The sequence below is a fragment of the Octopus sinensis genome, linkage group LG17 (genome assembly GCF_006345805.1).
Source record: "Octopus sinensis linkage group LG17, ASM634580v1, whole genome shotgun sequence".
NCBI classification, from domain to species: Eukaryota; Metazoa; Mollusca; class Cephalopoda; order Octopoda; family Octopodidae; genus Octopus; species Octopus sinensis.
The window spans coordinates 17,286,259-17,308,277 of NC_043013.1; the positions used below are offsets into that span (position 1 = coordinate 17,286,259).

The 22,019-nt window shown below is 37.8% G+C and overlaps 1 protein-coding gene across 2 annotated transcripts in view; it reads right to left on the reverse strand.

Moving 5' to 3' along the window:
* Positions 1 to 22,019, reverse strand: part of LOC115220851 (activin receptor type-2B-like) — a 54,444-nt gene that overhangs the window by 10,292 nt on the left and 22,133 nt on the right. For both annotated transcript variants that reach the window (XM_029791029.2, XM_036510412.1), the window contains exon 2: positions 1,006 to 1,305. In XM_029791029.2, coding sequence (XP_029646889.1) covers positions 1,006 to 1,305 — 300 coding nt within the window. The remainder of the gene's footprint in view (positions 1 to 1,005; positions 1,306 to 22,019) is intronic.

Sequence of the window (22,019 nt, forward strand, 5' to 3'; positions counted from 1 at the left end):
GCAAGCCATATGACCATGTGGCACTAACTTACAGTTCAATGCACTTAAGCTAGCAAGAATTAAGTGCTAGTTTCTTTTTACATTTGTTTTATAGCCAGATGTCCTTTTTGTATTCAATCCTTTCCTGTTTATAAGAAAGGGATTTTATGTGCAAAGCCATCAGATGATTTGTTGCAAGAGAAATGAACGTCACTGCTTGCAGCTTGTGATATTCAGAAGCACAAATGTAAACAAACACATGTGCACACATTCTCCAAATCTGGTGGGAAATCCCTAAAGGCAGAGGGAACTGACCACCAAGTGGTGGATGTATTAAGATCAGCGTGAGCAAGTCCAAATGACAAAAACATTTTTCTTTCTCAATCATAAGGTTCTGAGTTCAATTCCACCAATCTCAGACAACGCACATTGTGTAAGTGAAACTGAAAAGATGGAGGCTGCGCAAAAAGCCTGAATTGCAACTGTAATTTAAAGGGGTCAGTTTTGTTACACAGTATGTTATGTAGATTCTACCAGAGGATTACATTAGATACCCAAGTCAGTGGAATACTCAGCCAGTTATACCCCAATACAATGATTATGTGGTTCTGTTGATTGTACAGGAATTAACTATGAAATCAACATAAGATCCATAAAATAAGGCCCTCATGCTTTCCGAAATCCGTCGAAACTACACCTGATTATATATGCACTTTAGATGAGTTGTAGTGCACCTGAGCATTGTACACAATGTTTATTATTATTATTTAATATACAGTGGGCTGACTGTTATACACCAGTCATACCAGTCATACCACATACCAGTCATCACATGAGACCTCTATTCAGAATAAGAATGTAGATCTATTAACAAGGTGGGGCCCAGATGATTAGGAAATTCTGAACTGCGACATAATTCTGAACTGGTTTCTCCAGCATGAAAGATGACCCCCCCACCACTTGGCAGAGACAAAGTTCAAATACAGTCACCACTCAAACAGTAAATAAGAGACCAAAGTGACTAACCTGCAACTGTAGGGGGTGGTGGAAGAGCTTTAAAAGAGATATTTTGATTGCACATTTCACTCTCACAGCAGCAATAGTAGACGTTTGCTGTCGAATCAGAAGCGACACAATCCATCTTGTTGTAACAATTCTCATGGTCAAGCCAGCAACCTTTCATTAGAATCTCCACTCCATCGGAACCATTGCGCCACGTAGCATAGCAGTGAGTGTGTTTGTCAGGCTCAGCGAGACACTCTATAGTGCCATTACATACATTTGTATTACAGTGTTCACACATCAACTGCCGCGTGGCACATACAGCTGCAATGATAAAAATATCAAAATTAGATACAAATGTATGTGTGTGTGTGTGTGTGCATATATATATATATATATTCTACCAAATATATACGTTTTTATTATTATTTTGCATTTAATATTTCTATTATATGTAATTTTCTAGACGGTGTAATTTAATTGTTCATTTTGAATTGTTAAAAGGTGGTTTTTTTTAAATTTTTATATATATATTATATTTTGTGAAATTTGATTTAGTATTTAAACTGAATTTTTCCCTGTAAGTTAGGGATAATATTCCCTCAAATAATTCTAGATTTCAATTTTATAAACTTCAACGACAAAAAAAAAGTTTAATTTGAAATAGCAACAATAATATGATATTTCAGAATCTGGGAATGACTTTATAATCACCCTGTATGTATGTGTGCGTACATTGGATATATGTGTGTTGGTTATGAATGTATTGAGTGTTCTACAGATACAGATTTGTGTACATATGCATTTGTGTGTAGAATTTCACTAATTATATATATATATATATATAATTAGTGAAATTCTACACACAAATGCATATGTACACAAATCTGTGTCTATAGAACACTCAATACATTCATAACCAACACACATATATCCAATGTACGCACACATACATACAGGGTGATTATAAAGTCATTCCCAGATTCTGAAATATCATATTATTGTTGCTATTTCAAATTAAACTTTTTTTTTGTCGTTGAAGTTTATAAAATTGAAATCTAGAATTATTGACATGCGCTGCTTCATTATTTTTTTAATTGCATTTTCTTTTTTTCAAATAAAGTGAACATATGAAAATGGCATCTATGAAAGAAAAAAGCACTGTGTGTTTTGTGGCTTCATGAAACTAAGTTGGCAATTACTGTTCAATGAAATTTTAGAAAAGAATACAGCCAAAATCCCTCCAGGTGTTAAAAGCATCAAGAACTGGTATAACAAATTCAAAGACACTGGTAGTGTTGGTGACCTTAAAAGAAGTGACAGGCCATGATCAGGTGAAGAGATTGTTGATGCTGTGCACACTACTTTCTAGGAAACCAACTCACAGAGCTTCAAGAGAACTAGGAGTGCCATTTTCAAGATTTTGCCTGAAACTGTATGCTTACAAAGTGCAAATCATCCAATCTTTGCAACCAAACGATCTTTCTAAATTTGCTGCTTTTGCTGAAGAAATTCTTAACAGAATCAATATGAACAATGACTATCTTCAACATGTTGCGTTTTCTGACAAGACAACTTTTTACGTATCAGGGAAAGTTAAACACAATGTAAGGATATGGGGATCAGAGAACCCACACATTGTTGTAGAACACAAAATAGACAGCTGTAAGATTAATGTTTGGTGCTGCCTAATACATGACAGGATCATGTGACCTTTCTTTTTTGCTGAGTCTACCATTTCAGCAAATGTTTACCTAGATATGCTGGAACCTTATGCTGTACCCCAGCTAGAGGAATTTCAGCTATCCATAATTTTCCATCTACCAATTTTTGAATAAAACTTTTCCAAATAGGTGGATTGGGTGAACATGGAGGCCAACACCATGGCCTCCATGTTCACCAGACATTACCCCACTAGACTTCTTGTTTTGGTGGGTATCTGAAGAACAAAGTGTACAGGGCACCAGTTCACAATCTTCAGTCTCTAAAGGCCAGGATTGCTGAAGCAATCTCATCAGTAACAACTGATATACCTCAGAACACATGGCATGAAATTGAATGTCAATTAGATGTACTCTGAACCAGAAAGGGGGTGTTGAAGTTCAGTGAATTTCATTTTATGTGAATAAAAACTTCTAGGTAGATGTCGTAAATGTACCAAAAACTGTTTTTGTATCTTGAAAAATTTTTGTTCAATAAAGGTTTATAATCAGGGAAAGACTTTGTAATCACCCTGTGTATATATATGAGAGAGAGAGAGAGAGATGTATATACATAAATGGAGAGATATCATTATATCATATATATATATATCATTATATCATATATATATATATCATTATATTTACTTGAAGGGACATGAAACAAATTATTTGTAACAATAGAACATGGAATTTCTAAATTCTTGTTGGATATACATGCATTGATGCATGCATATATCCACACACACACATACAAAATAGTTGGTAATAAAAAGTACATCCAGCTATAGAAACCAAACCAAAATTGAAATGTTCAGTACTGAGATATAGTCCTAAACATGTTCAGAAATTATGTAACCCAGAATAAGAACAGACATGGAGTGTGGCAAGCTAGCCAACCCATGCCAAAAAAACCCTCTCTTATGGTAAAAGGAGTCAAAACATATCTGCCCCTGGCTTCTCCCTATCAGATTCCCAGACAGCTGTTTCTGGCTCTTTAGCTTTCCTCAATGGGAAATACAGAAGAGAGATAACTCTGAGCAGATTAAAGCCATAGTTTTAACCAAAAAAAAACAAAAAAAAGTCAACAGTAGTGACTGAGTTGTACTATTCAACCGTCTGGTTGGGAGAAATATAACAGCAATGGCTTTGATCTGATCAAGGTTATCTCTCTAGGTATTTCCCACTAAAGAAGAAGAAAGCCAGAAATGGCTGTCTGAGAATCTGATAGGGGGAAGCACGGGGCAGATATGGTGTTTTTACACTTTTTACCATAAGCGTATTTTAACTAACCTAAAGTTTGTTTATTCCTAAACACTGCTTGTCATTCACACACACTCACACCACAAAGGCATATAAAATATGTATATATGTACATATGTATGTATGTATGTATGTACGTATGTACGTATGTATGTACGTATGTATGTACGTATGTACGTATGTATGTATGTATGTATATATGTATGCATGCATGCATGCATGCATGTATGTATGTATGTATGTACATACGTATGTATATGCACATAAGTGTATATGCACATAAGTGAGTGAACAAATGAACGGAAGTAGCACTCAACACATATAACTGGAGTAGTATTTATTGTTTCCGAATTTCTGAGGAGATAGATCTCCTTTCACGTCCACAGAGGAGGTAAGTAGTTAGTCAACCAGTGCGTGTGTGTGCACACGCCCCCTCGTTTGAGATATACATACATACTCATCAATACTAAAGTGAAACATGTATATCAGCTGATTCTGGACTGTTACATGGCAATTTCCCCAGATGCCTGGTCATTTCATTAGGCAGAATAAATGGAATTTGGTGAGGAAACTCCAGAATAAAAGTCAACTGGATCAGCCAAAATATATGAGAAATTCAAAGTAGTGATGGAGCAAACCATCAACTTTGAAAGAATAAATAATCAAGGCATATATAGGATTTGTTTTCTCCTATTGCACCACCCAGATGTACAGACACACACACACACACAAACACACAGTCATTATTATCATTGCTGCCACCATCATATTAACATCCACATAGTGGCCAGACAAAATTTGTTGGGGCAGATTTTCTATGGCCAGAAGCTCTTCCTGTCACCAACTATCACCCGTTTCCAAGATAATATTTCCAATAGTCCTTTAGATTAGTCCCATCAGTTACTCTGAGAATTTTACTTCTGCAGGCAAGAAGCGGAATAACAGGTGAGATTGAAATTGAACAGTTTGGTTTTGTGAAGGGTACTGGTATTAGGAATTCTATTTTCATATTGAGAATGATAACAGAAAGGACAGTGGAGATGCAAAAAACACCTTCACGTGTTTCATAGATTACATAAAGGCATTCAACAAAGTAATATGACAGGTTATTTGAAGAACTCAATAACCTTGATCTGTATGGGAGAGACCTCTGGATTTTGCAAAGCCTGTACAGGAACCAATCAGCATGCATAAAGGTGAACGGAATATGCAATGAATACACTAGCATTAGGAGAGGGGTTAGACAAGGATGTGTTATGTCACCAGATCTCTTCAATTACTGTAGCAAATTGATCATAAGAGAACTGGAGATCATTAAGCCGGTATCATCTTTCAACTACTTTAGAATTTTGATCACAGAAGATGCAAATGTGTGAAGATCAAAAGACAAAACAACACAGACAAAATCTGCATTCCCCAAATTGTATAACGTCTTGAGAAACTGTACTCTGAGTATCAAGACCAAGACCCATATATTGAACTGCTATGTCTACCCTGTGTTAATGCCTGGAAGTGAGACATGGTCTATGGCCGCATGCAACCCACAGACTGCTTGATACTTTGTTGAAGTATAGTGTTTAATTTCAAAATAAAATTGTGTGTGTAAAACATTTGCTTCAAATTAAATTTAAAATTTTATAAGTGGCAATAAAGCAATAGCCCACCATTTTATAATTAACAAATGAAAAGTATGAAAAATTCTGGATTTTGTAATTTGATTATTTGACTATTAGTGCATAAAGTATACAAGCAGCCCTCAAAAAAACTTTCTGCAGTTAAAGTGGCCTGCAATGTAATTCGAGTTGGCTAGGCCTGGTTTATACCATCAGAAATAAGGTGCTGCAAGAGCTGTGAAATATGTTTCTTAAGGAGAATACTGAAGATAGCATAAAGAGTCTAATGAACACGTGATGACCCAGACTGCAGTAAATAGGAAACTGTTTCATGAGGTAAGGGCCAAGCAACTGAGATTTCTTGGTGAATTTAGCAATGAGTGAATTTAGTGATGAGCCTGGAAAATCTAGTGATGAGTGGAAGGATTGAAGGAAAAAGAAGCAGAGGAAGGAGAATGATGACAAGGATGTCTAGCTTAAGAAACAGGTTGGAAGAAATTGACCCCTGTACATATATTTTTTTGAGCCTGGTACTTATTATATTAAAGGCGGCGAGCAGGCAGAAATGTTAGCAGGCTGGGCGAAATGCTTAGCAGTATTTCGTCTGCCGCTATGTTCTGAGTTCAAATTCTGCCGAGGTCAACTTTGCCTTTCATCCTTTCAGGGTCGATTAAATAAGTACCAGTTACGCACTGGGGTCGATATAACCGACTTAATCCGTTTGTCTGTCCTTGTTTGTCCTCTCTGTGTTTAGCCCCTTGTGGGTAGTAAAGAAATAGGTATTTCATCTGCCGCTACATTCTGGACTAATTAATCAACAGGAAGGAACTTGTGAAATTATTTAACTGTAAGACAAGATAGACATAGCATGGACTTCATGGACATGTGTGGATCATTTAGTAACATATTTAATATAACAATATTGATGTAGTATTTAACATCGTTTATGTTGGTCCAAAGATCAAATCACACCAGCTGGCTCAGCCGTACTCGACAAGTTTACAAGGGAAACACAAAGTTGTTTGATTTAAAACAAATAGCATTGAATATCCCTCAAATTACACAGTGCCATATAAAATATGGAAAAGAGACAACAGATAGTACAGACCTGCATACCTTAGAAAGGCCAATAGCCATGGCTGGGATGCCTGTTATATTTGCTCAATGAGAACTAACCAAAGACTAAACAACACTTCAGTAACTTGCAAGGGAGCCTCTATACAGTAACTCCTCTTGATAAAAATGGTAACCAAATATCACTAAATTCACATCCTAACATCTTAAAAAAAAAAAAACAGAAGGATACATTGGATTATGTACTAGATACATTATGTCTGAAAAAAATAAAGCAGGATTGACATGGTTGGAATACAACAGGTCAGCTTTGATTGAGCAAACGTGGGGGGGGTAAGAAAAAATATACAGTGTCAAAATGAGAGAGAGAAAACGCATTAGATTCAAAACTTCAATGAGAAAAAACCCAGCTGGCAAGTGTAATATTTTGGTTATTTCACACAGAGTCTCACTGCTAGCAGAGTTGATAAAATGCTGACATGGAAGCCACGGGATGTATAGTTCCGATCCCATCATTGGCACTGCATTGTTTCAACAGCATGTGTAAACAAGAAAAAGAAAAAAAACAATTGCAACACTGACCATTATTAGGCCAAAACCAAGTGATGGATGGTGTCCATTCTGCAATGTAGAAGTGAAATTCCAAGCAAATGTAGCGAACTACATTGTGATCTGAACAGTTCTGAGTTCAAATCCACAATAGGAATGAATGTCTGTTGTGTGTTTGGAGCAGTAAATACTTTTAATTCCCTGAACATAATAATATATTAGTACATCAACATCGTCATATGATATCCACTTTCCCATGCTTGCATGGATTTGATGGAGTTTATTAAGGCAGATTTTTGCATGGTCAGATGCCATTACTGTTGCTAACCCTTAACAGTTTCCAAGCAAAGTAATATTTCCCCATTGCCAGACATGTCTGTACAGAATATTGGAAACAAATAACACTGCCTGACAGTAATAATCATCATCATCATCATCGTTTAGCATCCACTTTCCATGCTAGCATGGGTTGGACGATTTTGACTGAGGGCTGGCGAACCAGATGGCTGCACCAGGCTCCAATCTTGATTTGGCAGAGTTTCTACAGCTGGATGCCCTTCCTAATGCCAAACCACTCTGAGAGTGTAGTGGGTGCTTTTTACGTGTCACCAGCATGGGGGCCAGTCAGGTGGTACTGGCAACGACCTCGCTTGAATCTTTTACACATGCCACCAGCACAGGTGCCAGTAAGGCAATGCTGGTAACAATCACGCTCAAATGGTGCCCTTTTACGTGCCAGTTGGTTACTCTGGCAATGATCGCGTTCGGATGGTGCTCTTGGCACCCTACTAGCACGGGCACAAGTGCCAGTAAGGCGACGCTGGTAACAATCACACTCAAATGGTGCCTTTTATGTGCCACTGGCACAGAAGCTGGTTAGCCGCTCTGTCAATGATCATGCTCGTATGGTGCTCTTTGCACCCTGTTAGTATGGATGCCAGTCATATGTGATTTTGATTTCACTTGCCTCAACAGGTCTTTGCCTAGACAAGGAGATATAAAGCACACACACATGATTGGCTTCTTTTAGATTTTATCCACCAAATCCATTGGAAAGCAAAATTCTTAACCACAAAGTTTCATCTGTGCCTTTGAAAGAACAGGCAACAAGCCATTTGGGGGTTTAACCTACCTGGTTTATTCCACCCACAACCTACTGGTGCCAGTAACAGAGCATTCTTTATGAAAAAGAGTAACACTCCACTTAGACTGGAAAATAAAATAAGTACAAGGGATTTTCAGTGCCACACTGCACACCTATGTAACCAAGAAAGCCTTTATGTAAGCACACAAATTGCTAAAAATAGCAGCAAATTTCCAGTAGATTATATCCTACTGGTTTAAAAAAAGAACACTAGAGAATGTAGTCTTTATTATGCAAAAGAACAGGATACTCATAGCTGGAATGCCTTTGCTCACAACAACCAAACACTGTACAGTTATGGCTGTTTATGACGAAATTCTTATTATCTAACCTACATTCTAGCCATGGCCACCCTGTCTTATTTTTCTCATATTACATTAAAGTATGTAACTAGTAGAGGCTATTGGTGCACAACAAATGTCCTCCACCCTACATTCTCAGTCATCAGCATACTTGGTTTCCACTAATTTAATTTATTTTTTGTTACTTAACCACCTCCTCAGGCCATCTAATACCCCTTTGAGAAGTGACCTGTCTATGCAGAACCGCATTCCCTTGAGGTAGGAGTAACCTGTTGTTGTACTATATGACCAAAACCACTTCATTTCCTGCATTTAATAAGTCGCAAAAGTGTTTTGTGCTGTAGTCTTCTTTATAAGACAGTTAGCCAATATTTGTGTTCATGTAGTAGGCACCTTGTCTAATTGTAAACAAGAGCCACTGTTTGTACAAGCAGTTATGTGTTTGCAATCTTGCATGAAAAACATGCCTGGACTAGACTAAAATATTACCTTGCTTTGAAACAGGTGAAGGTTGGGGACAGGAACAGTATCTTGCTTTAGAAAATTTACCGTAACAAATTTCTGCTGACCTATGCAAGCATTGAAAAGTTAATATTAAAATGATGGTAAATTTTGAGGAAGATGTGGCTGTTCTTTCTAGCAGATTGAGCACCATGTAGAGACTTACTCAGCATATCAGGAGATGTAAGTCTGAGGATTGCCACCAATTGTTTGGGCAACTACCAACAAATCACAGATCTGTTCACCCTGCATTAACCTAGGGCTGAACAACAACAATCATTACATGGTAGAGTGTGCCACATGGGTCACCCTGGAATCGATTAAAGTAGGGCATATCTGGAATACAACACCAAAACATATGTAACGAGCTTTCTCCATATCAGCAACAACATCATTAAGATCAACATCAACAGTTGTGGTTAATTAATTATCAAATATCAATCTTCATAATTAAATAAATCTTCATTTGCCTCATTAAATGATTAAATAATTAGGTGGAAACTAGAAGGATGTTACTGCAACCACCACCACCACCACTAAAAAATTAGAGGAATATTAATTACTGCTATCGCGGTTATTATTTATCATCATCACTATCATCAAGAGGGTGAGCTGGCAGAATCGTTAGCAAGTTAGACAAAATGTTTAGCAACATTTCTTCCGGAACATTATGTTCTAAGTTCAAATGCCACAGAAGTCAACTTTGCTTTTCATCCTTTCAGGATTTGATAAAGGGGGTACCAACTGAGCGCTGGGGGTCAATGTTACCAACTAACACCTTCTCCTTAAAATGGTTGGCCTTATACTGAAATTAAAAAGAAATATTATCATTAGTACTTCCACCCATTAATATTAAACCCAATATGACTCAGCCAAATGATGGAGCTTCTATACAGTCATTCAATCTGCTAGAAATAGCAGCTAAATTTCCCTTAAAATTACATCCTAGCGTCTTACAGGACATATTCAGTTATGTGGTCCTAGCTTTCCCTGCACATAGGACAAAAAGACAGGTTAGTGATGAGTGAAATGCTTTCTATCATGCTCATCAGGGCTAAACAACTACCACCACCAAAGAGTTAGCATAACCAACACAAGTATTGCTGCAGCTGCTCTACCACCACCACCACCACCGCCACCGCCACTGAATCACAGGAGTGGAGTATATTGTTTGTTTTAACCCTTTTGTTACTGTATTCATTTTCAGATGCTCTATTTTTCTTCCAATTATTTTAAATATAACAAAGAATTTAGTAAAATAACATCGTTATAATTAAGCTAGTTTTAGGAACATAAATTGTGACTAAGGTTTGGTGGAAGATTTTAATTCAGAACTTTCAAAAACCAGACATTTGTACTAGAGCCAGAGCCGGTCTCAGTCGGGTTGGTAACAAAAGGGTTAAGGACTGAAAATCACTAGCATCAAATCTTCAGAGAAAAGAATAGGAGGGGAGTGAGAATATATATATATACACACACACACACATATAAATACATATGTATAGATATATACATATCTGTATACACATATATCTAGTATATGTGACTGAGACAGCATTTAATTAAAATACCCATATGCAGGGGTGCTGAAAGGTTCCTGGCTTTAAGGGTATTGTGAAAGGTCTGGTTGGAGGCCCAACAATCCAAGTTCTTTTACAGGGCTTAGAAAACCTAAAGTGTATAAATCTGAGAGGGGAATATGTTGAATAGAACCATAATTAACTGATCCTCCTGTATTTTCTTTTACCCAAAGCCAGGAACTCTTGCAGCACCTCCTCGTATGTAGCATGCCCATTAAAATTCAGATTACTCTGTTAAATGTAATGCTTATTTCTTCACATTGTTTTGTCTTAATCATGACTTATCTTGTAGCTTCAAGATTTTGATGGCTTGTAGTTTTATTTTTAGAATGATGTTGTAGAGTAGGTGTGAAGGCCATATCTGACCACTTTGAATATAAAGCAGGTAGAATATTTTGGCCGGATATAACTGGATTAAATGCCAAAGGGTTAATATATGCACATTATCAATAGGCCAGTTGCTGCAATATTTGTTCTAAGGTAATATCTCTTACAAGTGGAGATGCGTGGTTTAGTGGTTAGGGTGTCGGTATCATGATCGTAAGATTGTGGTTTCGATTCCTGGACTGGGCGATGCGTTGTGTTCTTGAGCAAAACACTTCATTTCACGTTGATCCAGTCCACTCAGCTGGCAAAAATGAGTAACACTGCAATGGACTGGCATCCCGTCCAGCTGGGGAAAACATATGCCATAGAAACTGGGAAACCGGGCCCATGAGCCTGGCTAGGCTTTAAAAGAGTGCATCTATTTATTTAATATCTCTTACAGATTTGCTGAGTTAAAAATCACAATAAATATCAGGGACTATGTGACACTAAAAAGGCAGGAAAAATCCTCAAAAGACCAAAATGCATCTGGCACTATCACTGGCCACTGCTGGGATGAATTTTTATCTCTCTCTGATATTTACTGTTTCTAACATCACAAGTCCATGAGAGATGTTACCTCAAGACAAACACTGTTGTAACTGGCTAATCAACAATGTGTATATAATTAAGTATGCTGGCTATGTGATAAAGAGTTTGCTTCCCAACTACATGGTTCCAGGGTCAGTCCCACTGCATAGCACCTTGGGCAAGGGTCTTTGGTAGACAGAAACTGAAAGAAGCCCATCACACTCGTGCGCACGTGCATGCACACACACGTCTTTGCATGTGTGTCTTAGTGTCTGTATTTGCCCACCACCACCACCACCACTTGATAACCAATGTTGGTGTATTTATGACTTGATATATGCATTCATTTTTCTAAAGGCAGCGAGCTGGCAGAAACGTTAGCATACCGGGCGAAATGCATAGCCATATTTCATCTGCCGTTACGTTCTGAGTTCAAATTCCGCCGAGGTCGACTTTGCCTTTCATCATTTCGGGGTCGATAAATTAAGTACCAGTTAGACACTGGGGTCGATGTAATCGACTTAATCCCTTTGTTTGTCCACTCTATGTTTAGCCCCTTGTGGGTAGTAAAGAAATAGATATATGCATTCATTTTTCTATAAGAAATGGATAACCATAAAATAATGATAACAATGATAACAGTAAGAAGAAACAAAATGAAATGAAAAACAATTTTTGATAGCAAATAGCAATTAATTTTTTCCATCTTGATATCTTGTGTTAATATGTGTAGCATTTTACTGTAAGCAGTTGGCATTCTATCTAATCTCTCTATATAATATAGAAGTGTGTGTACGGGCATGCATACCAGTATAGCAGGGAGGACAGAGAAATAGAGAGAGAAAGAGAGAGAGAGAGTCTGAAGTACTACAAGGCCATGTGTGAAAGTGTGAGCAGAGTGTGTGTGAATGAGTGAGTGGAACACACACTAGCAGCTATTAAATGAAACTGCAAACTATACAAAAAGACAGTGGTACTCTTAGAAGTTTGGTCGTTGACCTTTGTGAAAATAATTGGCTTCACTGTGAACACTGGTCTCACTGCTTTCTTTCAACAAGGAAAGGGTGAGTAGTTTGCCTCCACAAGAGAAGACTTCTGCCTTCCATTGATAAGGAAGCACAGGAAGATTTCCTCTATCCATGAAAATCATTTCTCTGCTTTTCTTCAGTAAGAAAGGATGAATAATAATAGTCATATTAAAAGAAGATAATATTGTGAACACATTTACAAAAGACTGACTATAAAGGCTTTTCCGCATTGGCTAAAAATTACCTTCTTCCAAATACCTTTTGAAGAAGAAGGTTAACATGAAAACTGAGCAAAGTACTGTTCTCTGGAAACAGGGTGAAGTACTTCCCATTGGAAAGTGGGTCAAGTACTTCCCTCTGGAAACTGAGTAAAGTACTGCCCTCTGGAAAGTGGGTGAAGTACTGCCCTCTGGAAAGTGGGTGAAGTGTTGCCCTCTGGAAACTGGGTGAAGTACTGCCCTCTGGAAACTGGGTGAAGTACTGCCCTCTGGAAACTGGATGAAATACAAATTTCATCCAATCCATGCAAGCATAGAAAAGCACACATTAAAATGATGATGGCATTCAGGGATGGTCACAGATGGAAAACTGTAGCCGCAATGAAATTACTTTGTGGATGTGCATGAATCATAATTTTAGTTTATATGCATAAAAATTAAAATGAATCAGATTGTTTTTAAAATTTCTGGTTTAACCCTTTAGTGTTCAGATTATTCTGTCAAATGTGATATTTGTTTATTTATATTGCTTTGAATTAATCATGCATTATCTTGTAGTTTAGAGATTTCAATGATGTGATTTTTTTAGTTTTAGAATAACATGGCAGGGCTGAAGTGAGAAGCGAGATCTGGTCAGTTTCAATATAAAACAGGTTAAATATTTTGGCTGGATATGGCCGGTTTGAATGCTAAAGGGTTAACTTTGAGAAGTCCAAAATAGGTTTGGCCTGTAAAGTGGAATTAGGGTACTCTCCATACTGGTAATGATGCTAATAGTGGTAATAATTGCTTTTCTTTTAGACACAAGGCCAGTCATTTTGAGGGCAGAGGTGAGCTGATAACACTGACCCCAGTATTTGACTGCTACTTTAACTTATCAACCCTGAAAGGATGAAAGGTAAAACCGACTTTAGCAGAATTTGAACTCAGTGTAAAGAGCCAAAATATATATTGCAAGTGGTAATAACACTGACACTGGTTAAAATTGATTATACTGTTTTTAACTCCAAGTAACAAACCCTGACCTCGCATGATTATCCTAGCATTTTATTTCAAAAAGTTTATCTTGGGCTATATTATCTAAAATATTTTCTTTCTTTTTAAGAAAGCAGTATGTGATCTGACCAAATTTGACTGCTATTTCTAGCAGGCCAAATGACCACCAAGATGCTAATGGTGGTGGTAATGATAGTTTAAGTGTTGAGGATGGTGATGTTAGTGAATGTGATAGAAATTGATGGTGATGATAGAAAGAAAAAAATACTTCTAAAGCAGTTAGCAGAATGGATAAACTATTTTTCCAGAGCCACAGTACCCAAAATTGAAGAATATATACCGCTCTGTCCCACCCGGTGACCCAGCCCTAGCATCTTCAAAGAATATTATGAAGAGACTGTGAAAATACCAGACAGCTTTTGTGTGTGTCGGTAAAATGGCATCAAATAACAACAGAGTGTCAATTAGAGCAATTCCATGAGACTCTTTGGCTTTCACAAAGACATGCACTTCCTAGCATTTACTTTTGGCACTACTTGCCAATGAAGATTAGGTTATGTCAGATTCTTCTGACTTGTAAATTTTAATATCAATAAATGGCTTCCTTTTTACTACTGAAGATAAAAAAAATTATATCAATCCAATTCCATATAAGACTGAAGTTGCGAAACATTGGCCCACTCACTGACCCCCCCCAAAAAAATAATAAATGTTCCTTCTCGAGCCATGCCAGGCTCATAAGGGCCGGTTTCCCGCTTTCAGTGGCGTAGAAATTCCCCACCTAGACGGGACGCCGGTCCGTCGCGAGATTACTCATTTTTGCCAGCTGAGTGAACTGGAGCAACTTGAAATGAAGTATTTTGCTCAAGAACACAACGCATCGCCCAGTCCAGGAATCGAAACCACAACCTTACGATCATGAGTCCAACACCCTAGCCACTAAGCCATGCACCTCCACATCACTGACCAAAAGTACAAATATTACTAAAAACTGTTGTTCTGAAATGGAAATCAAAACCAGACTGCATTACATTATCACCATCACTAACTACCACCATCATCACCATTATCATAATTCTAACTTTTCCCTGCTTGTATATGTCAAATGAGATTTGAAGTAGAGTTTCTAAAGCCAGATGTTCATCTTGTTGCCAACCCACACCTGCTTCTAAGCAAGGTAACCTCTTCCCCTAGTCCAGGAATGTTTTCACAGGAGTTTGCAAACAAAGAGCACCATTTGTATGACAATAATATTTGCTCACAACTGGCATGCATTGTCAAGATGACGCAAGCATAGCCGAGCGGTTACAAAGTTTGCTTCCCAACCATGTGGCTTCGGTTTCAGTCTCACTGTGAGGCACCTTGCGATTATATTTGGTAGATGAAAACTGAAAGAAGCTCATCATGTGTGTATGGATGTGTGTGTGTGTGTGCATATGTACTACTATCTCCTAGTTTTGACACTACATGGTATACGTAAAGTGTAAAACAAGTGTCACTATCATGCAAGTGATTCCTTCGTTTCCTGTCTTCAACAAAAACATGTCTGGTCTTGGGGAAACATTACCTTATTTGGAAACAAGAGAGGATTAGCAATAAGAAGGGCATACAGCAGCAGAAAATCAGACTCAACAAATTTCATTCAAACCCTGCAAGCATGGAAAAATGGATGTTAGAATGATGATGATGATAATAATAATGATGATGATAATGATGGTTTGTGTGTGTGTGCATATGAATGTGTTGTATGCATGTTTGTGTTTCTTTGTTTTGATATAGTATGATAGTAGTAAATGCGAGCTAGTCCTACATGTTGTGTCATTCATTTCTAATCTGTAAAATCATGCCCCATGATGGGAAAATATTACCTTATCCTTGTTTGGAAACAGGTGAGGGATAACAACAAGAAGGGCAACAGACCATAAAAAAAACCTGCCTCAACGAAATCCATCCAAGTTGCGCAAGCATGGGAAAGTGGATGTTAAAACAATAAAGTTGACAAAGATGATGATATGTATCATTTTTTTCAGTCTATGCTTATGAAATTCATTCATGAGGCATAAGTCAACCTAGAGCTAGAGAAAACACTCAAGCTGCTGCACAGTGGGGCTAAACCCAAAACCACATGATTGAGAAGGGAGTCAAGTACATCAACATCAAAAAAAAAAAAAAAATCAAAGGGAAATTGTAGTTGTGATACCCGTGCCGGTGGCATGTAAAAAGCACCATCCAAACGTGGCTGATGCCAGTGCCATCTTGACTGGCTTCCATGCCGGTGGCATGTAAAAATCACCAACCGATCGTGGCCGTTGCCAGCCTCCCCTGGCACCTGTGCCGGTGGCACGTAAAAAGCACCCACTACACTCACGGAGGGGTTGGCGTTAGGAAGGGCATCCAGCTGTAGAAACACTGCCAGATCACCACCTCCACAAGGAGCCTACATGTTGATACACAGAGCAGCCATATCTCCATATCACAATCTAACAAATTTAAAGAAAAAAACACATTGAAACTGTGGTCATAGATATAACATACAGGCTAGTGGGGATTGTGCCTGGAATTCCAACCCACCTAAATCCTTAAGCTGATAATGTAGGACCTTGTGACTATGTTTTGAATAAAAAGGATTTCAGTTTTAAGAAGATTATACTCAATTTACTTGATAACAATTGTTGATTGGTGCTTGATCATTTTATCAACACTAACAGGATTCGGTCTCAATAGTACAACAGAAAGTTGTACTTGCAAGGCCCTTCCCAACACCACCTGACAGTATTCTCATTTCAAACACTGTCATGGTTGACCTTGATGAATTACCATAATTATTTAGGCAGCAAACTGGTAGACTCATTAGCATGTCGTACAAAATGCTTAGGCGGCAAGCTGGCGGAATCGTTAGCACGCCGGGCGAAATGCTTAACAGTATTTCATCTGCCGTTACGTTTTGAGTTCAAATTCCGCCGAGGCCGACTTTGCCTTTCATCCTTTTGGGGGCGATAAATTAAGTACCAGTTACGCACTGGAATCGATAAAATCAACTTAATCCGTTTGTCTGTCCTTGTTTGTCCTCTCTTTGTTTGGCCCCTTGTGGGTAGTAAAGAAATAGGCATTTCTTCCAACTCTTTACATAGTAGGTTCAAATCATGCAGAGGCAATTTTGCCTTTCATCCTTTCAAGGTCAATAAAATAAGTACCAGTTGAGCACTGAGGTCAATGTAATCGACAATCCTCCTTCCACTAAAAAAGTTGAAACAGAAGCAGTGAGCTGGCAGAATCAGAAGTATGTCTCAGACAAACTGCTCAACATCATTCTTCCAGTTCCTTACTATCACAGGTAAAATCTTTCCAAGCTCAATTTTGCCTTTCTTCCTTTTGCGGGGTTGATAAAATAAAGAATCATGCAATTACTGGACTAATCCCTTCATCTTAAAATTGTTGGTCTTGTATCTAAATCAGAAACCATCAAAGGTGGCAGAAGCATTAGAGTGTTGGGCAAAATTGCTTTGCAGTATTTGTACAGGTTCTTTCTGTTCTGAGTTCAAATCTTATCAAGAGATTAACTCTGACTTTCATCTCTCTGAGATTGTCAAAATAAAGTACCAGTAAAATGCTGAGGTAGATGGTAATTTACTTAATCCCTTGCCTGAAAATTTTTGGCTTGTACTTAAATCAGAAACCATTATTATCATTATTACAGGCAGAGGATGGCAAATTGGTCGAGTTGTTAGCATATCAGCCAAAATGCTTAACAGTGTTTTTCGTTTTTTCCTGCTCTTTACATTTTAAGCTCAAATCCTACCAAGGTAAACTTTGCTTTACATCCCTCAGGATTGGTAAAATACAATATTACAATATTAGTCAAGTACTGGGGTTGATGTAATCAACAAACTCCTACTCCCACTAAAATTGCTGGCCTTGTGCACAAAAACTGAAACCATCATTATTATTGCTATTCGTTATTGTTGCTGAAGAGGTACAATTTAATCCCTTAACTCAAATCCCCACCCACCACCCTTCAATTGTTATATTACCTTAACATTAACAAGCTTATGCTCAACTTCTGAACAGATAAGGTAATAGGTTTACAAAACATATTGTTGATGAGAATCTGATTAAAAGTTATGAAATAGAATTAAAAAAATAAAACATGAAAATATAATTCAGTAAAAAAACCTGTTAAGCAAAAATAGCAACTGTTTATTAGTTGATTCACAGATTAAAAAATAAAATAATAATGATTTATTTTAATTAATAATGCTTTCTTTCATAAAAATAAAATAAAAACAATAAGACTGAATTCAGTCAAAGCTGATGTTGAGTATATTACAACTTAATTATTAAACTGGTTTTAAGGATTTACAAAGATAAAAGCTTGGATGTATTATAGTAATACTAAGTTTCATTATAATTAACAATGATGGAGCTACCGTGATCATAAGTATCATCATCACGAAATGCAAGTAAACCAGTTCAGGAGTTTTTATGTAGTTGCTCACACTGCACTTTGCAACAGTTATCACTGAAGAAACTTGAAGCAGTTTCCCAAAACTTACTTCAAACTTTTAGAAGCTTTTTTCTAGCAAAATTCACTGGTAAAATGACAGCATGGTGCCATAAATAGGAAAGAGTTTGAGCAAGAGAGAGAGAGAGAGAGATGAATGCTAGAAATAGAGAATGAAAGTGACAGAGATGATCAATGAGTCTGGGGATGAAGGAACAGAAGGTTACAGAGGTTGCAATAAATGAGAGATCATATACCTATTTCTTTACTACCCACAAGGGGCTAAACACAGAGGGGACAAACAAGGACAGACAAACGGATTAAGTCGACCCCAGTGCGTAACTGGTACTTAATTTATCGATCCCGAAAGGATGAAAGACAAAGTCAACCTCGGCGGAATTTGAACCCAGAACGTAACAGCAGACAAAATACAGCTACGCATTTCGCCCAGCCTGTCAGTCTCCAACACTATCACCATCCAATGTTTGTTTCATAAGTTTTGCGCAGGTGGAAAGGACCTCTCCAGCACCACCTGTCACTAATTATCACAATCATTTTTCATCATCATCATCCTCATCATGAGACCCAGCATTCTGAGACAAAATTTTCATAATTTTGTTACATCTCTCTCTCTCTCTCTCTCTCTTCCAATCTCTAGGAGTACCCTGCGCTTCTTTATACAAGTCATACTCCATATGCATTACATACCCATAACACAACACTCCTCTCTCCTACACACTACATCTGATTACTCTTACATCCAGTTTTTTTCGCTTAGCACATCTATATCTCTTATTCATTCATCACACTAATTACACATGTCAAGAACAGATCCACTTCACCATATTTTCAGCACCTTAGTGCCTATCCCTGACAAACCAGCTGTCTTCCTTGTTTTTGTATCCTTAATTGCTGTATCCACCATCATCATCATCATGTCAGCCTAAATGACCGATTCCTCTGTTGTGTGTACTTAGGATAAATCCTCTCCTTCTCATACATTCTCCTTGTTCAACTTTTTCTCATGATAGCACTTCCCTACCCTTTTTCTCTTCAGCAATGTTAAGGGTAAGTGTGCTTCTATCATTCCAAATACACTTCTCTTCATTGGCATAAATATTTTTTCTGGTACAGTCCTGCAATCTTGAATACTTTATGCTTCTGGTCTTCCTGTCACAAAACATGCAAACGTTTTCACTTCTGCTTCTCCCCTAGCTAAATATACTTAACACCTTGCTTCTCTTCTGGGTACTTGGTAACACTCACAGCTGCTCGCTTTCTTTTAATCTTCCTAAGTCTCTTAGATTTAATGGCTCTATCTCCCATAGCATTCTACCTCTCATCTAAGACTTTCCACCAACCACAGATATAATCTGTAACCCTCAGCAGGTTTTCTCACAGGGAACCCTAGTTGTCCCCTAAGTCTTAATCCCCTTTCCACTGCCATCAATTAGAATTTCTCTGAACCTACAACTAACCAAGGGATCTTTTAGCTTCCATGTTTTGCTTCTTTAGATTGTCTTTTATTTTTGAGCTGAGCCTCATAAAAGAGAACACAAAAGACCACAACAATTAATGGCACATAGTCCTACTGGAGAAATACGTCCACCTGCACCAACATGGTGAAATATACATTAAAATGATGACAGTAATGGAGGCTGGGAGATATACATCGTTAGCCACTACACGCATCTTTTTCTCTCCTTGTTTTTTCTGTGTCTCTTTCTGTAGAAGAGCGTAGGCTCGAAACGTAAAAGACTTTTTCTATTCCTGAGCATTATACTAATACATCTGTTTGTTTTGTACACCACCAGTCTTCGTCTTTTGTTTTTTTCATAAACTCTCCCTATACACACACACACACATATATATAGAGAGAGAGATAATTATTTTGCATTTAAACTGGCCATATCCAGCCCAAAATTTTCTACCTGTTTTATGTTCAAACTGACCAGATCTGGCCTCTCACACCTATCTAACAATGTCGTAAGAATATAAAATCACATCACTGTAATCTTAAAGCTACAAGATAATGCACGATTAATTCAAATCAATGTGAATAAATTTGACAATTTATTCACATTGCTTTTAGGGATCTCACCCTTTCCCCAACTCACTCTACCATGCTGCCTACACAATGAAAGATATCACTAGCCCACTCTCCATATACCCTAACAGTGTATACACCCTACTCCCCACTAACATTATCCTTCTGTACTGCACACACCAAACTCCACACACCCTAACATCTAACTCCTGTACTGCTGGCCATCAAAACCTCTCCCTAAGCCACCATTCTAGGTGTAGACATGGCTGTGTGGTTAAGAAGTTCTCCCCTCAACCGTATGGTTTAGGGTTCTGTCCCACTCCAGGGTTGGTAGACAATATAGGGTTGAAAGGACGGACTTAGTCTTGCTAAGGACATGATTACCCCTTCTGGTGCTGGTGCCACAATAAAATATACCCAGTAAATTCTGTAAAGTGTTTGTTTTGCAGGAAAAAATCCACCCATAGATACCATGCCAAAAATAAAACACACAAGCAGGATGTAGTTCCTAGCTCAGAAGGCAGTAACAATAAATAAGAACTGACTCAGAATGTATCTACTGAGCCAATCCATACCAGCATGGAAACTGGATGTAATAATGATGATGACACACCCATCTTTGATTATCAATATATACATACATATACATATATATATATATATATATATCCAACATGATGCATTTTTATGTTAGCTATTCTCTGTGTGTGTGGATTGTATTCCCAGTAACAAGCTCCAAAGATTCCATTTTTTCTTTTTCTTTTTTTTTTTTTGGTACTTGGTTACAAGAGGAAGGGCAGCTTCTGTGACCTTTATTTATTGCAGAGCCTCAGAGACTGGTAAAGGAAAGAGAAAAAGAAACAAAAACAATGGGTTAGCCTTAGTAACTAAAGTAAGGGGGGGAATAGGAGGAGGAGTGTGATGGAGTGGGAACAAATTTCTTTCTTTCTTTCTTTCTTTGAAGCAGCAGGGTGGGATATAACAGTATTTTTAAAAGGAAAAGGGATCTTGAGAAAAAGAAATAGAGAGGGGGGAGTGGAGCAGCAACATGGAGGACTAAAAGTAGTAATTCCAGAAACAACAGAAAGAACTTTGGTTAAAAAAAGATTTAGAGAAAGTAAGAATTTAGTTACTGTTTAGTCCCAGAATGGCCTTCAGCAAGCAGACCTGTGATCAAAAGCATGCCACTTTTATTCAAAGAACGAGAGGACTTCATTATCCAAAATGTGAACCCTTTATATTTCTTTATTGCCCACAAGGGGCTAAACATAGAGGGGACAAACAATGACAGACAAACAGATTAAGTCAATTATATTGACCCAGTGCGAAACTGGTACTTTATTTATCGACCCTGAGAGGATGAAAGGCAAAGTCGACCCCAGCGGAATTTGAACTCAGAACGTAATGACAGACGAAATAAAGCTAAGCATTTCGCCCGGCGCGCTAACATTTCTGCCAGCATTCAAGTGAGCAAAATGAGAAGTGCTGTTTGTTGTTCTAATTGACCCCACCTGATTTCAATATAACTCATTACTATTCCTCAACCTCAACCCTGGCCGTTATTGCCTCAAGTCCTGAGACTCACTCTGCATGGTGTATAAGTGACTGGGATCACAACATTACCC